We start from the raw sequence: 22,304 nt of genomic DNA on the forward strand, positions 1-22,304 counted from the left end.
CACATAGTGTTCTTTCCTTATAGTGCCATCTAATTTGTGAAGTGCACCAGTCCCTTCTCCAGCAAAACACCCACACAGCATGATGCTGCCACCCCCATACTTCACAGTTGGGATAGTGTTCTCTGGCCTTTTCTCTTCAAATGTGAAAAAAAGACATTATGGCCAAACACTTTTAGTTTCATCAGACCACAGGCCATGTCTCTGTCTATATGTGCATTTGCATAATGGCATTTTTAAAGTAATGCCTTATTCTTCACTGAGTGCCCTTTCAGCCCATGCTAGTACATTCTTATCAACTTCAGCCACCATCTTTACAAGGTCTTTTGCTTTTGTTCTGGGATTAACTCACATATATTGCACCAAAATATGTTCATTTCTGAGTCAGAAACCATCTCCTTCCGGAACAAATGGATATTAACATATTGTTTATACTTATCATTTCAGGAATCTAGAAATTGTATCCAAGGATAAAACTGACTTTTGGAGGTATCCATTTCTCTTCTTGATATCTTTCCTTTTTTATTTATTATGAATTATGTAGATTTTCCAAAGATGCCACATAAAGAAGCAGTGGGTCTAAATTGTTACCGTTAATACTGGTCAGACAGTAGGAAAAAATGTTTTGTGGATTTTTATAGTGTATGAAAACATCTGGTTTCAACTGTGCCTGAGACAGATTTTTTTATTCTAAAGAGTAAATCTTAGCTTAACAGTGACAGATAAAAATTTGCCACCACTGCTCATTTATAGCTATGCCGGGCACCAATTAAAACGACTCAGCATTATCAGTCTACAACGGGTAAACAAAGCCAGCTGTGCTCTACTTTAAGAATCTCTGGTATACATCTTGTTTGTCAGAATCCGACTCTATGCAGTCAAGGCCAGTTCTCTCAGGGGACTAGATGGTTTAAATGCTGAGAATCAGCTGTTCAGCAGGCTTGTGGCTGGTCTCACCCACAGAGGGATCTTTGTTACCTCATATTTAACAGACACACATTTCCTTTTCAGATCCCTTTTTTGTTACTGGCTGCTCAATTATTTCACTAAAAGGAAGCACACACACATTCCCATTAATCTCTCTTTTAAAGTGTCTTGCAAAAGAGTTCTTACTCCTTGAACCTTTTGACACTTTGTCACGTTGCAACCTTAAATGCCACAGTACTAATTTGTGAGATACACAAAGAAAAAGTACTGCACAATCCTAATGGGAAATTAAAATTATACATGTTTTCAATCTTTTAAAACTAAGAATTAAATGATTGTGGTGTGCATTGTTGTGCACTGGTGCCAGTGCACAACAATGAAGCTTTGAAACCAGTTTGGTGAAAAAAGGCTCATTCTGATGCCCCTAGATGCAATCTAGTGCAACCAATTGCCTTCAGAAGTCCCCTAAGAGTAAATAAAGTCCACCCATGCTATGTGTAATTTAACCTCAGAATAAATCCACCAGATCTGTGAATCTCATAGGTTTTTTAGAGAAGATCAGTAAACAAACATCATGAAGACCAAGGGACACACCAGGCTGTTCAGGAATTAAGATGTGGAGATGTCCAAAGAAGAGTTAGCTTATAAAACAATGTATCAAGCTTTGAATATATAACAGATCAATCTTGACTTGAAAATGGCCCTTAGTAACTCAGGAGGAGCTGCAGAGATCAACGGCTCAGGAGGGAGAATACATTAGCAGTACACTTAGCAAATCGAATGTTTATGCAGGAGATACAAAAGGAATGCCATGGTTGAAAGAGGTCCTGTTTGCAGTTTCCCACAAGCAAACATTTGAAAAAAGGTGCTCTGGTCAGAAAAGATCAAAAGTAAAACTTCTGGCCTATATGCAAAAAACTGTGTGGAGGGAAACTAACACTGAACATCACCCTGAACGCCATGCCTATGGTGAAGCACGGGGTCACACCATTATGCTGTGAAAATGTTTTTGCTAGAGGCTGCAAGAGACTAGGGACTGGGGTTGGAAGTTAGTCCTCCAGCAGGACCACAGTCCTAAACATTCAGCCAGAGGGACAATACAATGCTCAAAACATATTTGTATATTAGAACAGACCAGTTAAGTCCATATCTAAATCTAATTAAGAATATTTAGCAAAAATTAATTCTGTTTGAGTTACTTTATAAAATGTTTATAGGAGTGCATGTCTTGGGATGTACAAAGCTAGTAGAAACATACCCAAACTGACCACGTCTTCAACTGCAGTAAAGTGATCTGGGGATGCTGAATAGCAACCTAAATACTAGTTGTCATTTGTAAAACAATTTGAATGTCATGTGTTGTTTTTCATTTTCACAATTCACCCTGCTATGTCTATCAGATCAAAACCCAGTAAAACACAAGGTTTGTAGTTGCAACATGACAAAATGAAAGAAAAGTGCTAGCAGTATGAATCGTTTTGCAAAGCACTGTACATGATAAACAAACAGTCAGAGGAGTGCAAGTAAGAATGGATTTGTGTGTGTTTTCAGACAGACTTCCTAAGGGGGCCTGGTCATGAGATCTGGACCATGCGACTATCATTTGAACTGATTTAACGTGTTTGGTTATAGCTGAGAACAAAACAGCTACTCTATCTCACCACAGAAAAAAAGACACACTCTGTCCTCCTAACCTTAGGCTTTCACTCCCATCCATGACTCGTCTAACTATCAATCAACTCACATCCAAGGCTAACCTCTGCAACTTTCCGCTCATTTCAAACGCTCCCTCCTAGAATTTGTTTTGCATTTTGTCTTACAGAGGAAATACAACCTTTAAATGCTCTGAATTAATAATTTACTGCTTACACACATTGGCTGCTTGGAGCAGACATGAGGAGGAGAATTTAAAGATATGTTTCATGTAAAGATAAGCCTCAAAAGTACATGAAGCTCCTCTTAGTTCATTTAACTGTTCCTGTTTGCTCTGTTGTCAAAAGCTTCAAGAAGTCCTTCAAGAAGCCCTTCAAGATCCAAAGCTTTCTCCAAGACTCTTTTCTTTCCCAATGCTACCACCCCCTCTTAGCCTCTTAGTTCCTTTCCTTTTAACACCCCCCCCCCCCAAATTCTCATCTTTTCTCCAGACACCCATCCTCTTCAGAGGGAAGTCAGAGTTCAAGGCTCGGCATCTCCCTCAAGAGACAAAAGTCTGTTTCAGTATTTTAGCGCGTTTTTCATATTTTCACGACAACGATGGATATTGTGACTGTTCGCCTAGGGGTTAGCATCCAGCCAGAAACGTTAAAAAGACCACAATCAAGCTGGCAAGATCTGTAAAGAGAAACAGCTGTGGAAAAACAGTGGAGGAATTCACTTTTTCACATTCTTTCAGTATCTTATCACTCTGTGCAGATAATGAATGGCAAAGGGGTCCCAAGAAACACAGGGGTATGACACTGACCCTGTCAGTGAGTTTAATTTTAAACTCGCACTGTTACAGAGTTGTGTTTTCACAGAAAAAACAGCTACCTGATAGACGTTATGTGTCTTTCTTTGAAAATCTGCTAAAGAAAAGCGTAATTTCTGCATGTTTCCATTCAATCCTACTCATTATTAAATATTCTTTCTCTGTTGAGATGAGCTGCAGTTGGTACTTTCTCTTGAATGACGACTGTAGAACAAAAACACCCAGAACAATGTCAAGCCCGTCAAACATCAAGCATAGTGACACAAAAGCCAATTGAAAAAAACCTGAAAAAGCCGGAAATAGAAAGCGAAGAGGACAATGGAAATTCCAACGTCGGAACAATCAGTATTTCAATATTTACATTCTTGTGTCATTTATGTGATTTCTACATTCCATAATTTATTCAGTGAGTCTCTTTTCACTGTGTTCAGTTTAGCTTTACCCACTACTTTTTATGCATACTTTGTGTGCAAAACAATATAAAATCTTGCTGCTGCATTAAAATGGCCTATGAATGGCCTTAAAATTACAATTGAAGAAATGACATGACTCAGATGAATGCCTAATATGTTGATGACAGGGCATTTCTAAGATTACATTGTTTCATTGTAAGTAATTCACATCTTTATTCAAAGTATTAAGTCATGTTTCTTCTGACTGACTGTTTTGCAGTTACGAAGCATCTTTTCTACTTTTATACTAGATGATAATACCACAACTTGATGATAAAGGGACTTGCAAAAATAATCGTACTCCTTGAACGTTTTTATATATTGTCACATTGAAACCACAAACTTGTGTGTACTTTATTAGGATCTTATATGAAAGACCAACACAAAGTATTTTTCAAAGGTTTATAATACATTGATAAGAGTATGATATAACTGCAAAGCTAGTCAGACATGGTCCTCCACCTACAATGATATGTTGGACAAAGAGATCATTAATCAGAGAAGCAACCAGGAATCCCATTATAACTCTGGAGGAGCTGTACAGATCAAGAGCTCAGGTGGGAGAATCTGTTGATAGACCTTCATGGAAGAGTGGCATAATGAGCAGAGAGCAAATATGTAGAAGAATATACTCGGGTCAGAGAAGACCAAAATCTAACTCTTTAATTTACACGCATAATGCTATGTGGGGGGAAAAACTAACAATGCAAGGCTGAATACATACAGGGGTTAGACAATGAAACTGAAACACCTGTCATTTTAGTGTGGGAGGTTTCATGGCTAAATTGGACCAGCCTGGTAGCCAGTCTTCATTGATTGCACATTGCACCAGTAAGAGCAGAGTTTGAAGGTTCAATTAGCAGGGTAAGAGCACAGTTTTGCTCAAAATATTGAAATGCACACATTATGGGTGACACACCAGAGTTCAAAAGAGGACAAATTGTTGTTGCAGGTCTTGCTGGCGCATCTGTGACCAAGACAGGAAGTCTTTGTGATGTATCAAGAGCCACAGTATCCAGGGTAATGTCAGCATACCACCAAGAAGGACGAACCACATCCAACAGGATTAACTGTGGACGCAAGAGGTAGCTGTCTGAAAGGGATGTTCGGGTGCTAACCCGGATTGTATCCAAAAAACATAAAAAAACGGCGGCCCAAATCACGGCAGAATTAAATGTGCACCTCAACTCTCCTGTTTCCACCAGAACTGTCCGTCGGGAGCTCCAAAGGGTCAATATACACAGCCGGTGTCATGATTCCAGCCCTTCAGCTCACCTTGACTGTGCTGATTACTCATTGCCTTCACCTGCACTGGGCTGCTCCTATTTAATCAGCTGCTTGTCACCAGCTCAGTGCGAGATCGTCTGTTGCCTCTGTCACAGCTTTCAAGCCTTGATTCATGTTTCAAGAGAGTTTTTTCTGGTAATCTTATCCTGCCTGTTTTTTGACCACAGATTTCTGCCTTGTCCTTCTGCTGTTCGGAAAAGTCTTGACCTCACGTTGCTAAAACCTGCCTGTCTCTGACTGTGTCTCTGGATTACTGGACTATCCCTGCCTAAAACCCTCCAGTGCTTTACCTTGGATTGTCTCCCGCTTCTGCATCTGGTTGGTGGAAATATTCTCTGTCTCCTGTTTGTTCCTGGAACCCCCAAGACCTCCTGTTGTCCACTTCCCCTTCCTCCCCGGCTGGATTTCAATTCCCTGATAAACCTCCATTCCTGTCCTTCCTGTCTGACCGCTTCAGTGGAACTTCTTCTACCCAATTATTATTATTATTTTTTATATTAAAACTTTTGGTTAACCATTCTCTTGTCTGGCTGCGTTTTGGGTTCTGGTTGAGTTGCATCATCGTTACAGCCGGGCTGCTATAGCCAAACCTTTGGTCCCTCAAACGTCGGTTTCAATGGTGCAAGGAGCGCAAATCTTGGGCTGTGAACAATGTGAAACATGTACTGTTCTCTGATGAGTCCACCTTTACTGTTTTCCCCACATGCGGGAGAGTTATGGTGTGGAGAAACCCCAAAGAAGCGTACCACCCAGACTGTTGCATGCCCAGAGTGAAGCATGGGGGTGGATCAGTGATGGTTTGGGCTGACATATCATGGCATTCTCTTGGCCCAATACTTGTGCTAGATGGCCACGTCACTGCCAAGGACTACCAAACCATTCTTGAAGACCATGTGCATCCAATGGTTCAAACATTGTATCCTGAAGGCGGTGCCGTGTATCAGGATGACAATGCACCAATACACACAGCAAGACTGGTGAAAGATTGGTTTGATGAACATGAAAGTGAAGTTGAACATCTCCCATGGCCTGCACAGTCACCAGATCTAAATATTATTGAGCCACTTTGGGGTGTTTTGGAGGAGCGAGTCAGGAAACGTTTTCCTCCACCAGTATCACGTAGTGACCTGGCCACTATCCTGCAAGAAGAATGGCTTAAAATCCCTCTGACCACTGTGCAGGACTTTTATATGTCATTCCCAAGACGAATTGACGCTGTATTGGCCGCAAAAAGAGGCCCTACACCATAGTAATAAATCGTTGTGGTCTAAAACCAGGTGTTTCAGTTTCATTGTCCAACCCCTGTATGTCACACCTTTCAGATTTTTATTCATAACATCTATCCTTTGCATTCCACTTTACAATTATACAATGCTTTGTGTTGATAAATCACATTAAGGTCAAGTAAAATGTGGCAATTTTTTGGCTGTAACGTGTCAAAATGTGAATAAGTAGTAAGCAGTAATCACCCTAAAGAGTTTTTGCTGTTTTTAAAGCATCCCATGTAATGACACATTGCATACATGACACGAAATGTGAGCAATTTCCCTGTTTCGTAATATTTCCATCACTAGCCTAACTTCTGTGAACAATCACCCATTTTGAGTAACCTTTATACAGATCAACTGCTGTGATATTTTTCTGGTACAGAAAGGAATTTGCATAGGGACTTAGTCTCACGTAGTCTCACGTCAAGTGTTGGATAAGTGCAGTTTATGGACGATAAATATTTTAAGTGAGAATAGTATCCTGAATTTAGGAAAAGAAAAATTCCTTGCTCTTGCGGAATCTAAAATAAAATAGGAGATAGGGTGGGTAGAGGGAGGAGGAGGAGAAGGGTTTACATATTGTAGAGTAAAATTCGATTACGTTAAGGAATATAGACTTAAACTGCATGGAGTAAGAAACCTGATATTAACGATATCAAATGGAATTCATTTAAATAGAATTAGTTTTAATAATTTCTCTGCTGGGGGAGGAGAAAGCCGGACAGACTTGGCAGGCCCAAGCGCATATTGAGGGTCTGCTGGGAACGTCTGGCAGACCCCTTAGCCAGGGATGTATCCAACTCTCACCTCCGGGAGAGCTTTGACCAGATTCCGAGGGATGTTGGAGACATAGAGTCTGAGTGGACCATGTTCTCCACATCTATTGTCGATGCTGCCGCCCATAGCTGCGGCTGTAAGGTCTGCGGTGCCTGTCGCGGCGGCAATCCCCGAACCTGGTGGTGGACACCGGCAGTAAGGGATGCTGTCAAGCTGAAGAAGGAGTCCTATCGGCTGTGGTTGGCTTGTGGGACTCCTGAGGCGGCTGACAGGTACCGTGGGGCCAAGCGTGCCGCGGCCCGGGCGGTGGCAGAGGCAGAAACTTGGGCCTGGGAGGAGTTCGGTGAGGCCATGGAGAAGGACTACCTGTTGGCCCTGAAGCGATTCTGGCAAACCGTCCGGCGCCTCAGGAGGGGGAAGCGGTGCTTTGCCAACGCTGTTTACAGTGGGGGTGGGGAGTTGCTGACCTCGACTGGGGACATTATCGGGCAGTGGAAGGAGTACTTCGAGGATCTCCTCAATTCTGCCATCATGCATTCCCTGGTAGAAACAGAGGCTGGGGACTCGGGGTTGGACTCTTTCATCACCCGGGATGAAGTCACCGAGGTGGTTAAAGAGCTCCGCAGTGGCAGGGCTTCGGGGTTGGATGAGATCATGGTTGACACGCCTCTTCAACATTGCGTGGCGGATGGGGACAGTGCCTTTGGATTGGCAGACTGGGGTGGTGATCCCCTTACATAAGAAGGGTGACTGGAGGGTCTGTTCCAACTACAGGGAGATCACACTCCTCAGCCTCCCTGGTAAGGCCTATGCCAGGGTATTGGAGAGGAGAGTCCGGCCGATAGTCAAACCCCGGCTTTAGGGGGAGCAGTGTGGTTTTCGGCCCAGCCGTGGAACACTGGACCAGCTCTATACCCTCTACAGGGTACTCGAGGGTTCATGGGAGTTTGCCCAACCGGTCCACATGTTTTGTGGACCTGGAGAAAGCATTCGACTGTGTCCCTCGTGATGCCCTGTGGGGGGTGCTCCAGGAGTATGGAATCGGGGGCTCTTTACTAGGGGCCATTCGATCTCTGTACAAGCGGAGCAGGAGTTTGGTTCGCATTGCCGGCACTAAGTCGGACCTGTTCCCGGTGCATGTTGGACTCTGGCATGCCTGCCCTTTGTCACCGGTCCTGTTCATAACATTTATGGACAGGATTTCTAGGCGCAGCCAAGGGCCGGAGGGGGTCTGGTTTGGGGACCAGACCTACAGCATGCACTGGGGCGGTTCGCAGCAGAGTGTGAAGCGGCTGGGATGAAGATCAGCTCCTCCAAGTCCGAGGCCATGGTTCTCGACCGGAAAACGGTGGCTTGTCCTTTTCAGGTTGGAGGGGAGTTCCTGCCTCAAGTGGAGGAGTTTAAGTATCTCGGGGTCTTGTTCACGATTCAGAAGAATGGAGCGGGAGATCGACAGACGGATCGGTGCGGCTGCCACAGTAATGGGGGCTCTGTGCCGGTTCATTGTGGTGAAAAGAGAGCTGAGCCGAAAAGCGAAGCTCTCCATTTACCGGTCGGTCTACGTTCCTACCCTCACCTATAGCCATGAACTTTGGGTCATCACCGAAAGAACGAGATTCCGGATACAAGCGGCTGAAATGGGCTTCCTCCGTAGGGGGAAAAATTAACATGCATTCTTGTCTTTATACATTGTATGTAGAAGGCCTGAGGATGAATCTAAACATTGTGTAACCCTTGTAGGCTACGTGTTAGTCCCAAAGGGTCACCTTGGATAAAAGCATGTGAATATTACATCTACTTTACTTTTATGTTTGGTCAAGACAGATTCCAAAATTATAGGTTTGCCCCTGCACAAATGATTCGTGTTTTTCAATCTTAATTTAATAATAAGACTTGTGGAAAAAACTAATAATAATAATAATTCAAAAGTTTTGTGCATTTTTTTTGCAGTGCCAGTGAAACATTTGCATCCACTCCCAGGTCCAAAAAGATCACCTTTATGGTGGATTAAAACAGCCCGCCTGGACACTCCTAAAGCCAGAGGCGACAGACTGAGCTATCATGCTGAGGGTCTCTTTAGCTACTAGTGGTACTGCTGTTTTAGACAAAGTGGTTAAAATAATGAAATTGGAAGACAACCTCCAGTAAACCAAGTAATTTAAATAACATAAAATCTACCCAATCTTCCTGACAATAAGAGTGATCAACAACTAGCAGGAGTTATACCATGATCTTACATGAGTAGAGTTGGGCATTGTTTGAATTTGAACGATTCTGGTTCTTAGCGATCCTTTTAAGAGGCAGGGTCAAAACTTTTCACTTGGTTTAAATGTAGCTAACCAGTTCTTTCTGTGTCAAAATGTTAGAACTTTATTATGAATTTTAATTCTATAAATTTGTACTTTTTATGAACTTTACTATGAATTTCTCACAGCAATTCCAGGTCCTTGGTAAATGAAAAAATACACGGACTAACGTTAGCTGGGTATTTGCATTTGGATTGACCCACCACTTTAGGTGGAGTATTACTTGTTAGCCGCCTCAATATTGGTATAAGACGTATTTAATTGTTTTACTTAGTTGATCCTGACTGCAGGGCAGTGCTAGGCTGAGCGTCGGCGCCAGAAGAAGAGGCAGCGGAGGATGGCTGGCGCAGAGCGTCAGAGAAGGGGCACTCTTACTTCCACATGAATCCGAAGTGTTTAATAATGTTGGTCATGCACCCTCCTTTGCATGACATAATCTTATTGGAAATGTTGCACTTAGTCGACTGGTCATTTCTTTTTTACTTTGGATCATCGCTGCACACTGTCCATGGTTGCACAGACACTTCCTGTGGGTACGTCTCCGTTGGTGTCCGGTGGCTTCTTCTTCCGGTCAGCGGACTGGGTATCAAAACTAGGAATCAATATTTAAAATTTTGAACAGTTCCAGGAGAATCACAATGTTAGTTCCAGGCAATTCTCGAGACTCAATGCCCAACCCTATAACATATTCCAGTAATTTGCATAGTGGCAAATTGGAACACAGTAAAGATGATGGTCTATTTCTTAGACATATATGCTTCAAATAAAGTGACTTTTGACATGTTTGCAGAAAGAAGTGAAGAAAGCAAAGTTACCCCAACTTTATATAGTCAGTTAAAACTGTCTAATCAGAGACTTTGAGCTAAAAGGTTTAGGAGGGCATTAAATCTGTGCCCAACCCAGAGGTCACCAAATATGTTTTTTTTTTTCATGAATGGATGTTTTGCAAACAGTATTTCATATGCTTCCAAAGCATACCTACAAGCCTGCATCCCTGTTAGGTGTTTTAACAAGTTTGATTTTCAAGTAGATAACCGATCCACATCTATTTGAAAAAACCATGTCCATCCTAAAAACATTTTGGTCATAACAACATGCCTTAAGTGAATACTGTGTGAAGCCATGTTTGTTTATTTTACTGACTATGTTGCATTGTCAGATAGAGACCTGGCATTGTTAGTGTAAGATTTTGAGTTGTTTTTTGTATATATTAAGACATCCTGTGTCTAAAAGGACATTTTTGTAAAGGACACACACACACACAAATATATAACCATTGAAACCTAAAGTGGGCCCATACCATTGTTAATCTGCATGAGATAAAATGTCATTGATTAAAGCAGCAAATATTAGTAGTATCTTCAACCATTATACAACTAAATACTTTGCAACTTCTGTTTTAAATACCAAAATGTTTGGAATTTTAATTCTCAATAAGGAATAATCCTATTACATTAATTAGCAAGCATGAATAGTCTTGTCTGAAGACTTATTTCCTTTACTTTCTGTGGATAATTTCTTTGTGATTGACATTAGATAACCACTCTTGATCCTTATCTGCCAGGTTTAAACATTAGACCACTTCTACGTAGAGTCACATAACCCTGCTTCCTGTCCACATCCCTGCAGCGGTTCAAACAGAGCGGCCATTCAGGAGCTGCCGCTTCTCCTCCAGCGGCGCAGTTTCCAACAGGGCAGTCCTCTGTTGGTATCAGGTTGCATCACTCTACCTGGGGATACCTCCTCCATACACACACACGCATACACCAACCGGCGCGTGGCTGCATGACGTCACTCTCACCTACTACAACATATGAGCCGGGCGCGAGGGGCACTCGGTTTGTTACATTTGAAAATCTGTGTCCGCCCATTCACTCTTTTGTTCATGGTACATTCTCTTTAAAATTGACTTTCTTCTTCTAGCCATTCACAAACCACATTTCATCATTTGCGGCACATTTCACTAATATTTCCTAATCTCGGTTTTATATTTGTTTAAATTTACAAGCGCTTATTTTCGTTGGCTTTACTACAAACTCATGACTCCTCTCCTTTTTGTTGTGATAAACAGTTGCTGCTACTCACCACTCTGCCGTTTGGAGTCCATGTCACCTGAAAAGCGTTTTTATGTCCAAACTCGCGCTCAGTTATAATCCCTCTAACATTTTACTTGAAATGGTCTCGAACATGTGAGACGCGTTTCTCCACAGAAACAGCGGCTCTCTGTGAGTCAGAGTGACCGCTATGGTTTACAGCGTGACTCCAGCGGATGCTTGTTCATCATCCAGGAGTACTCTGGGTCCTAGCGCCTGCGCAGTTACGCTGGTCCTATTTGAGGAGATGTAATCCTTGTAAACCCACATGACGATTAGCTATTCAGCTTTATGTAGTAGCCCACTTTCAGTTACTGTTTTAATTAAACCATTACCTTTTAAATAATTCTGAGGTTTTACTTCCCTCCAGTAATGAGTGAGAGTTAACATTTTTGAGCCAAATTTAAACCGTAATAACAAATATAAACTGTTACTACTTCAAGCACTCAGTAGCGGTTAGTAGTTAAAGGAATTTGACAAATTCCCACTGAAATGGAATAATTTTCCAAAATGAGACATACAGTTGTAACCATATGTTTACTTATACTGTAAAAACAGCTAGATGACCTTTTTTACTTTTTTTCTCACAATCTATCAGTCACAATCTGCTACACTTTTCCTGATTTTGGATAATTTAAGATTACCGAAATTATTGCTATTTGCTTAAAGCTATGACAACTGAGAACTTTTTTTTAGTTCCCTGCAAATTCAGACCTTTCTATATATTTCCTTTCATAAAATTGCCTTTTCAGCAGTATAAGATAGGGAAAACATTTTCGGTATCCTTCCACAATCTTTTACCAAATTTTATATGGAACTGAGTTTAGGGCTTTGAGATGGCCACTCCAGAAATAATTTGGCTGTGCTTAGGATCATTTATCAGGCCAATTTGTGCCTGAGCTTTAACTTTAAGGCTAAGAGGTTGCGTCAGTATTTCCACATCATTTTCTTTTCTAATGCCATCTATTTTGTGAACTGAACCAGTCCCTTCTCCAGCAAAACACCCACACAAGATGATGCTACCATCTTCGTACTTCACCATTGGGATAGTGCTGTCAGGCTTGCAAGCTTCCCCACAAAGATCACCCAGACCTCTGAAGGTCTACAATTTTCTTTTTGAAATCTTGGCTAATTTAGTTTTCTCATGATGTGCCACAAGAAAGCAATGTGTTTGAGGTGTTGCCCAATCATATCCATGTGTGCACTCATTCAGTTTACATGTGATTTAATTGATCAAAAGCTTACAAAGCCATGACACAATCAGCTGTGCATATTAATCTCATTGTATGTAAACTTCAAAGTTTGAAAAAGAAAATCCTGAAAAAAGTCATTTCTCATCATGTTGGTATAAAGCAAATAGAAATAATGTTGGTGTCATGATCCACTGGTGTTTGTTTTGATTTTCATGTTTTCATTTGGTCCTTTTCATGTTAGGTCTTGCCTTATTAAGTGCACGTCTGTGTTATTAATAAGATATTGCCTTCTTATTCCTTGTGCTTTATGTCTTTTCCCCCTTTCTCTGCTCTGCTTTATTCTTCTGCCTTAGCTGCTCCACATACCCTATTATTGCTCACACTTCTCCCTGCCTCAGCTGCAACTCATTCCTCTGATTATCTCTTTTGGTTTGCCTGTCATTTCTCTTTCCCTGCCTTAGTGTATCTATACTTACCGGTTCTTTTTGCATTCCACTGGATCCTTGCAATTTGTTCCAGTCCTCTGTTCTCCTTCTGCTAACCTGTAAGTTTTTGTATTTTTATTGCTCACAAGTACCTGTCTGCAAGTTGGGCCAGCTCTTGTCTCACAAAACAAGGCAGTTGGCTGTCCAAACTGACCGAAAACAAGTACAGTTTGGTCTGATTTAATGTCAGAGTATGGGAAAAAAATTGGTTATGTGTCTTTTTCTTTACAGTTTATGTAAATAAGCGTTTTCAACTACATAATGTCAATGAAAGAGCAAAGTTGCTACTGATTAATACTGTTATTAGTAAAATATTTTTGAGTTATAAAAATCATCTAAGAGTCTACTAAGAGATTAAATAAACTTTAGTCAGGTGCAGAGAAGAAAAAAAGATAACATCTCCAACAAAAGGAGTTTTTATTGTGTAAAACTGGTAATGCAGCTGACAGAAAAGTTGGATGCTGAAACTAATCTGCCTGATGGTGAGACTGAGACAATCAGGTTTCTGTAGCTCTACCTATAGATACTAATATGATTAACCAGAATGAACACAGCCTGGAGCAAGGGTGACCAACTCCTGACCTCACATGCTGCCCTTCTGATATTAGATGCGTTTTGATTTCAGTACAGCTGATTTAGAAGGTTGAATTGCCTCTTGAACATGCCAAATGATGCTGTGAAGGCCTGGTAGGGAACCATCAATTCAGGCAGGTGTGTTGAGCCAGAGGAAGAACTAAAGCATGCAGGATACTGACCCTTGGTAACCAACTTTGGACAACACTGGAGCAGGAGTCTCATACTCTTTCCTCGAATGCTGGGTTACTGCAACTTTTAGATGCCTCTCATGCATGCTAAGGAGGGAATTTAGCCTTTTCATTCACGTGTAGCCCCAGGGACATTTTAAAAGCTGCAGAACACCAGCCCTTGAGGACTGGAGTTTGAGACCCCTGCATTAGTCTGCACTGCTGTAGTAATGTCTTACTGCTATTTCTAAAGATGTAACTCAGAATCAAAAGACTTTTTATAATTTTTATTTTGCTTTCCACACTATCCTCCTTACTGTGCATGATGAAAAGTAGAAAATCACTGTTTTTTTTTACATTTTATTACCGAGGTTTCAAATTACCGTGGAGGATGCTTTATGTGCACATTTAAAGTTGATGAAAATAATTAAATGTTGGGATTATGAATCTGAGATTATTTAATATTAATATTTTATCAAATAATATTTCGGTCTGTTAAGGGTTGTCCTGTGAATACCAGCCCAATAAGGCGATGGTATTAGGACAAAATAGAAAGGTGTGAGATGAGCTCTGACATTATTGAACAGCACAACTCTGCACACACATGGAATGAATTCACACAATTTCTTAAAATACAAGAATTTATTAACAAAAATAAGTCAACTCAAAGTCAAACATATTTCAATCAACAAACTCTTTACTATGCTAAAACAATCCAACTAAACTACCAAGCAGAATTAAAGAATAACAAAGACTAATGGACTATGTACAATATAAACAAGTTGATTAAAGATGAAAACCATGACCAAAAGAATGATGAAACATTACCATGCAATGTTTATGTTTGAGAACCAAGGATTATCTTGAAGAATCTGGAAGTGAAGTTAAGTTAGTCTTGGAACTAACTTAGACAACCATTCACAATGCAAGATCAGATAAAATATTTTATTAAAATAATGTTTTAAAGAATGATCTGCTGAATAAAACCAACCTTCTGGATGACAATTTTTCAACAGTGTCTAATTAGCTGCCTTTATTTATTAAAACATTTAAAGAAATATTATTAAAGGAAATGGTAAAATATTTAAGGGAATATTTTGGAAAAGAGCCAAATCTTTCTGGAGAAATGGGGCTTAATAGTGTTTACTTAGTTATCAAATTTAGTAAAATGATGTGAGGGAAATATTATTTACTGGATTGAAAACTAAACCTTTCTGGGTAAATATTATTTAGCAGCAAGCACGTTCTAAGTTGTTAGCAGTTGAAACTAACAAAGGAGGCTAATAGCTTAGCACCATAATCAAACACATACCTTTTAAAATACAGTTAATAAAAAGGGTTCAAATGCATAAGCGCGGACGGCGCGTTATGATCAATCTTGTTTAAAATCACCCTTTAATAAAGTGTGTCTTAACTTTAAAAACACACAAACAAAGAACACAACCTGAACACGTGGGCTGCAGATAGCCTGCTAGCACCAAGACAGCTGAGTTCAACACAAACAAAAACAAACTTCATAAAATGAAAAACGTTCAGATCATTTCATCCTAAATATCTCTCTATTACTCTCTGCCCAAAACCTAACCTCATGAACCATGCTGAGGAGTTGTCCGGGCGACGACGAAGTTTGAAGAAAGCTCTGAACAATGGATTAGCTTCCAGCTAACCTCCAGAGCAGTGGCTGGGCGGCCTCTGTCGGGCGACCAAACTGCACGTTACCGTAACCATGGTGATGCGGCTACTATTGTCCTTCGCTCAGGCAGGGAAAACCGCTTCACTCGGCTTGTAGAGACAACTTCTCTACTGGGGACTTCTCTGGGACAGTTTGCTTCTGCAGGCCTCAGAGAGAAAGTAAGCAAATGCTTGCTGCTAAATAATATACCTTAATTTACCCCTTTTTATGAATGAATACCGGATTCTTTCAACAGTAATTCATCAGTACTTAACTTAGCGCATATGATTGATGATCGTATGAGATCCTTGGATCCAGTTTGAAGAGTTTATGTCTGTTTGCAAGCAAAGAGACATTAGTGTGCTTGTCTACCTCACAGCGGTGTCCCAGGTAGAAGAGGTCGGACCATCTTCTTCTTCTTGTTGGTTTTATTGGCGGTTGGCAACAAACGTTTAGTAGCATTACCGCCACTTACTGGTATGGAGTGTGGTTCGTGTCGGTCTATCTATTTATATATATATATTTAATTCTACAAATTAAATAAATAAATATATCTTACCTATATGTATATATACAAATAGACATACTTACACTTTACATTGTATTCTACCCTTCTATATCCTCCATACTTTCACAATTTTATCTACTATAATCAAATTCTATGAAATAATTTTGTTTTCTTTAAAAAAACGAATCACTATTTGTATATGTTTACTCCCTAAATTCTTCCTCAAAATATCTAATAAATTAACATTTTCCTTAATAACTTCAAACTCTCTTCTCATATATCTTCTTTCTCTTTCATATTTATGACATTCTAATATAACATGTTCTATTGTTTCATATTTTCCACAGTAATCACATTTACCAGTATCATGTTTTTGAATTTTAAAAAGTGTATAATTAAGTCCTGTATGCCCAAATCTCAACCTTGTTATCACTCTTTCCTCCTTTCTATTTCGTCTTCCATTTCTACTTTCTCCTACTGTCTTCTGAATTTTATAAAACCATCTTTCTGTTTTTCCTTCATCCCACCTTTTTTTCCATTTTTCCATCAGCTTTCCTTGAACAATACTCTTTCCCTCAGATTTACTTGTTTTAACTATAAAACTAATAGGATTTTGAATTATCCTCTTTGCTATTTTATCTGCCCTCTCGTTTCCTTCTACTCCAATATGTGCTGGAACCCACACAAATATAACTATCAAGCCCATTTTTTGTATTCTGTATAATGTATGAAATATTTCTAATAAAATGTCCATCCTACTATCTGATTGATTATATTTTAAACTTAATATTGCAGAGCTTGAATCTGAGCAAATGACTGTTTTTAATGGTTTTATGTCTTCTACCCATTGTAAAGCTAATAATATAGCCAATATTTCTCCTGTGTATACTGATAAGCCGTCTGTAATTCGTTTTCCTATTTTTAGATTGAATTCTGGTACTACAAAAGCTATTCCTACTTTTCCATTTATTTTTGATGCATCTCTATATATTTGAATATATCTATAATAATTATTTAAATGTATCTGTACTGAATAACTATCTACTATGGAAGATTTATCTTGCTTCTTTTCCATTATTGACATATCTACTGTTGCTTCTGGTAGAATCCATGGTGGTATAATTGATATTGGTGATGTTTGACTAATTTCTAAATCAATCATTTTAAATTCTTTTACTTTATTTTCAATTGTCCATCCAAAACTCTTCATTTCTTTCTTTTCTTTTTCCCAACATGGATTTAAAATTTCCCAAATTGGATGATCCAAGTTATTACCTTGTAAATTTAACCAATAATTTATGAGGTCGGACCGTTGGAGAAGGAGGTGTTTTTATACAGCCAGTGGCATCATGGGAAGTCCGCTACTAGCCTCAGTTGCTGGAAGTCGGTTAAATGCAATTTATTTAGAAAATTCCAGAAAAGTTTGTACCGGAGTTTTAATGTTGTTTCCATGGCTGGGTCCCAACATGGAGGATGCTTTATGTGCGCATTTAAAGTTGATGAAAATAAATAAATAAATGCATGTAATGCATGATATTTATTCAGAAGCTGCAGTGAAACACAGGAGAGATGATAAATATTAACTGCAATAAATACAAAATAAGAGTTTGATATACCTACAGTGATAATATTGTAAAAGTGATTAATTGTTGCGATCTGTGAACACACACATTTTTTGAATGCAGTCCATACATTATTTGTAACATCTGTTTATCACACACTTGTTTTCCATTTTCATCTTAACACTCTTTACTTGATGTCCTACATCAACATATAATGTAATTACACACACAGATTCATTATCAGTCAGTCTGGTTTATTTCAGGAATTCAGCCCCTCAAGTGACTCTAAATTTGCTTTCTTGAAATATAATGTGTCAACGTTCGAGGTACTAAACCTAAATTTTTTACCTGAACACACTCAGTCACATCACTGCTCAGTCACATTAATTTATATTTCAAACCACACATCAGTACAAAAGTCCTGACACTGATATGGCTTTAAATAAGCTGGAATAGAAATTAAATACACAATTACACAATAAAAAAGCAATAGAGAAGTTTTGGTTTCCAGTAGTTGTAATTTATAAAAACCATAACTATTATATTCAGTAACCTTTACGCTGAGATTCTCACAGGATTTACTTTGCTAAGAATCTTGCAGGTCTTTGATGGCAGTTTCTGAGTAAAGCTGGATCATTGATACTATCTTCCGAACAGCTAATTTTCCAAACCTCTCCCTCATTTTTCACATGAATCTTTCTATATGGCACAATGTATTAAAGTGCCTCGGATTCTCACACTGCAATGCACTGCCATCTGTTGGTACAAGTTGGGAAAGCAGCTTCACGCTCATAATTTCTCTGTTGAAGTATCAGCCCATCTCTTGCAACCTTCCATCCTCCAATTTTGCCCTTGCTGCCCTTATACTTATTGCTCAATAAGCCATAGTGCATATCAGTTTCAGTATGTCAGGCTGAATGCTTTCCTTCAAGCGTACAGTCTCAGTCATTGTTAGGTAAAATCTTTTTGGAAGCAACATTCTGGGTGCTCTTGATGCTTCACCTGGACTGGAACACACTGGACTGGATCTTCTGGCTTTTCCTAGAAAAGACGGACCTGTTTCTTTAGTTCATTCTTTTTCCACTGAGCCAGGCGGTCAAAGGCAGACATAGACATGCCAAAGACTCTGTAAAACTCTTCTGGTGAAAGGTGACGCTGTGCGAGGAAAGATAAGAGCAGTGAAGACAATTATAATGCTGCGACAGGCAAAAAAATAAGTTCATTCAGTTACACCTGTTTGAGAAAAATCTTTAATCACATGGGGAATACTGTAACTCTGCTTAATATACAGTCATAGTAAAAATAAAATACAATTGTGCAGTTTTATGTACATAATAAGCTTTTTTTTTTTGGCATTCTTAATTTTTTTCTAAAATTTTAAACTTCAGCCTCATCTTTGTTTAAAAAAATAACGGCATGCCACCACAGATTGGTGCATGGGGTTACATTGAAATAATAAAAAAAAAATGTTAAAAACAAAACCCAAGCATTTTGAAATGGTGTACTTTCTTTTCACCATTTACATGTAAACTACTGTCCATCATATGTCAGGTTTTAACAAATTATGAGACGAACTGACAATAAAATGGCCTAACAATAAGCTGCTACACGGATCAAAAAAGTTTACAACAAAATAAAAAAAAAAACTTTGTTTTTTATTTTAAAGATAAAAGATGGAAAGATCCGCTTTGCAAATGTATTTAGAACCTAATGTAGTTCTTTACTTAATCACCTAAGAAAGCAACGGCGGTTCCAGGTGTTCTTAATAAGAAAGCTATTTTCTGCTTCAAAATGTCTGCATTATGGAAGACATATTAATACTTAACCTTATTATATTAGGAACATCTGTTTACATTTTTAATGGTTTGGCTCTATCAAAGATCAGAGCTTTCCTGAATTCTCCCCTTTTTCTCAGCTGTATGCTTTGTGTAGTTATTTTTTTGACGCATGTCAGCTTTCTAGATATCATCCTGCATCCATCCTTCAGTTTATCCTTATTAATCTCTCAGTCTTGTCTCAGGACTCCACCTCTACAGCATAATGCTGCCATCAACGTGTTTGAGTTCAGGGATGGAGCAAGTAAATGTATCTGCTTGCTAATGTCCAGCAGTGATGTTTTTGGTGAGGTTCTCATTTGTCTCCAAAGTCAGTTTTGATCTGATGGGGGACCTAAAGGTGACCAATAACCTGTTGGTTCATCAGATATAGATCTAGGTAGCGATGCACTGAGAAACCAGCTGGTGACCAGAATTTGAAATATTTTTAGCTTGATCAGCACTGACCAGCTGACACTCCAAAATCCAGTCTTTTTCTGATCAACAATGCACCATACTTCAGCGCTACCAGGCTGTTTTTACTATCACCGAAGAAGTACAGAGACAAAGGAAGCTATTTATAATGAAACCGAATTGTCTACAACATGTTGGGACATGTCTGCAAATGATTCAGTCTGTGAGAATGAGACTTTGAACAGATAACAGGAAGGCTGACACAAGAGCACCAAAGTTGCTTTGTTTTATTCTTCTGATGTTTCTCTTCTCTCTGCTATTGAACATCCTGGATTTGGAAATGTTACCAGCTTTTTTGATCTACACTATTTAGGGAATACACACAGAGACTGTTGTTTTACTAATGGTTGCTGCACTAACCATGCTAATTGCTAATATAAGAGGCTAAAGCCAGTTTAAAAAGTAATCATTCTGTATTTGTTTCAAACAGCATACTTCTGTTTAACTGTGACTGCTATTTGATGCACACCTCTGCTCTTAATATAAATAATTAATGACAACTCAGGTAAGGGAGGCTAGAAAAAAGTTTTTTAAGTGTTTTTGTTATATTATATACATTATAAATAACATTTAGAATTGGCCAAGCTTTGCAAAAAAAGCAAAGACTGAAAATCAGCTATAAAGTTTGTTGGTCTTGGATTCTTCATATTAAGATAATGTGGTGCACCTTTGCTTTTTTATCGGTTCAACATCTGAACCAAGAGACAGCCCTCCTCGCTGATTTTCTCTCAGCATCATTAACTGGGTTTCCTTCTGTCATATACCATCAGCATGGGCCATAAGGGGCATTTTATATGTTGATATTAATAATGATTATTTTTCAGGCATAGGTAGCCACAAAACAAACATAAAAGCCTATCAAGGACCAGAAGCACTTGATAATTAGAAGAAATTGTAGCTATAATTCTTTCTCAATAAGAGGAAAAAAGAGCTGCTCTGTGACCAATTTTGTATTTATTTGTTTAGTGTAACTGTTAAACTCCAATATCTCAATATTTTCAGCAAAAAAAAGTACTTGTATAGAAAAAAAAGAAGAATTTAGAAGCTATTTACCTCTAGACGGGCTCTATCCACATCGTTGGGAAGATGCTGCTGCCCTCTTACTGACACCACAAGAGCTTCATATGGGTAGATCTAACAGATATAGAGACAGTCATTTAAGCACTTGTCTGTTTTTTATTAGTTAGGATGTTTCATTTTAATATTTAGAAAAGAATATTATTAAACATCAGTTTACAAATATTAATATTTATAATAGCAGGAACTTTTTATAAGCTTTTAACCTAAAATGTACGGCTGAGGATTTATCTGACATGTGGATTAAATAAAAAAGGTGCTGTTCAAAACAAGGTTTCAAACAGAGTTCTAAGAAATCCACTTAACACTGACCCAAAGAAGCATAATACAAAGATTATTTTAATTTCTGTCACCTTCTATTGACCTGATCTAGAAACAGCAAAAATCTGAGACTATACATATATTTTTACACATTGGACAGAACATAGTTACCAAACATTTTCTTTGTGGTAAGAGGTCATTTCTATCCATTGAGACAAGGCTCAGGAATATCCCAAACAATGCTCACTTTACTTTTGTATAGCCTACTGTTTCCCTCATGTCAGTGCTGCCTTGCTTTTGATCTGAGAGTCATTCAGATCCTAAGAATACCATCACTAAGGAGAGCAGTTCTGAATGAGATACATTGGCCAGTCAATATAAACTGGACACACATCTTTCTCATCCATTATAGACTAATCCTGACTTTTCCCACTAGGCTTATTAACAGGTTTCTTGTTATGGTCGCTGTATTTTACCTTGTATTCTGAAAGACAGAAAGAGGAAAAGAAAATATGGTGAAGAAGAGCTGCACATCCTTGCACACTTAGAGCAAAACATGCATCAAGAGGCTTTAAGCTTAACAACAGGCGTACCTCTTATCTGCCAGTTAACTGCATTACTGCTGTCGTACTGGTAATAATCTGTGTTCGCACTTCCAGGCTGCGGGATGAGAACAAGAGCAGATTGAACAACACAAAGGGGCTGAAATAAGGATAATTCAGTTCTGCAAAACACAGCAGAAACTCATTCAATCTGCTTATTGTTGCGTCCAAAATTCATCACAGCAATGTAACGCCACTTGTCTCCCTTGGCCTTGGAAAGTAAACGGCTACAAATGAGTTTCAGCTTCAGCAGTAAATGAAGGACTTCACCATAGATTGTGGTTAAGTCAATGGGCCCAGCAGATTTATTCTCCATCTCTCTTTTTTTTCTTTTAAATT

The 22,304-nt window shown here is 39.0% G+C and overlaps 2 protein-coding genes across 8 annotated transcripts in view; both read right to left on the minus strand.

The window, feature by feature from the left end:
- The window catches only part of afap1l1b (actin filament associated protein 1-like 1b), a 33,572-nt gene extending 21,844 nt beyond the window's left edge, over positions 1-11,728 (minus strand). The window contains exon 1 of the mRNA XM_047378206.1: positions 11,567-11,728. Coding sequence (XP_047234162.1) covers positions 11,567-11,588 — 22 coding nt within the window. The 5' untranslated portion in view covers positions 11,589-11,728. The remainder of the gene's footprint in view (positions 1-11,566) is intronic.
- Positions 11,729-17,693: 5,965 nt separating this feature from the next.
- Positions 17,694-22,304, minus strand: part of LOC124876658 (actin-binding LIM protein 3-like) — an 87,897-nt gene continuing 83,286 nt past the window's right edge. For 5 of the 7 annotated variants that reach the window (XM_047379604.1, XM_047379605.1, XM_047379602.1 and 2 more), the window contains 4 exons: positions 21,957-22,023; positions 21,840-21,847; positions 21,079-21,159; positions 17,694-18,892 (listed from right to left, as the gene is read on the minus strand). In XM_047379604.1, coding sequence (XP_047235560.1) covers positions 18,779-18,892; positions 21,079-21,159; positions 21,840-21,847; positions 21,957-22,023 — 270 coding nt within the window. In that variant the 3' untranslated portion in view covers positions 17,694-18,778. The remainder of the gene's footprint in view (positions 18,893-21,078; positions 21,160-21,839; positions 21,848-21,956; positions 22,024-22,304) is intronic. The other 2 variants (XR_007040348.1, XM_047379601.1) reach the window with 2 other exon arrangements.

The sequence above is a fragment of the Girardinichthys multiradiatus genome, chromosome 11 (genome assembly GCF_021462225.1).
Source record: "Girardinichthys multiradiatus isolate DD_20200921_A chromosome 11, DD_fGirMul_XY1, whole genome shotgun sequence".
In the NCBI taxonomy this organism is placed as follows: Eukaryota; Metazoa; Chordata; class Actinopteri; order Cyprinodontiformes; family Goodeidae; genus Girardinichthys; species Girardinichthys multiradiatus.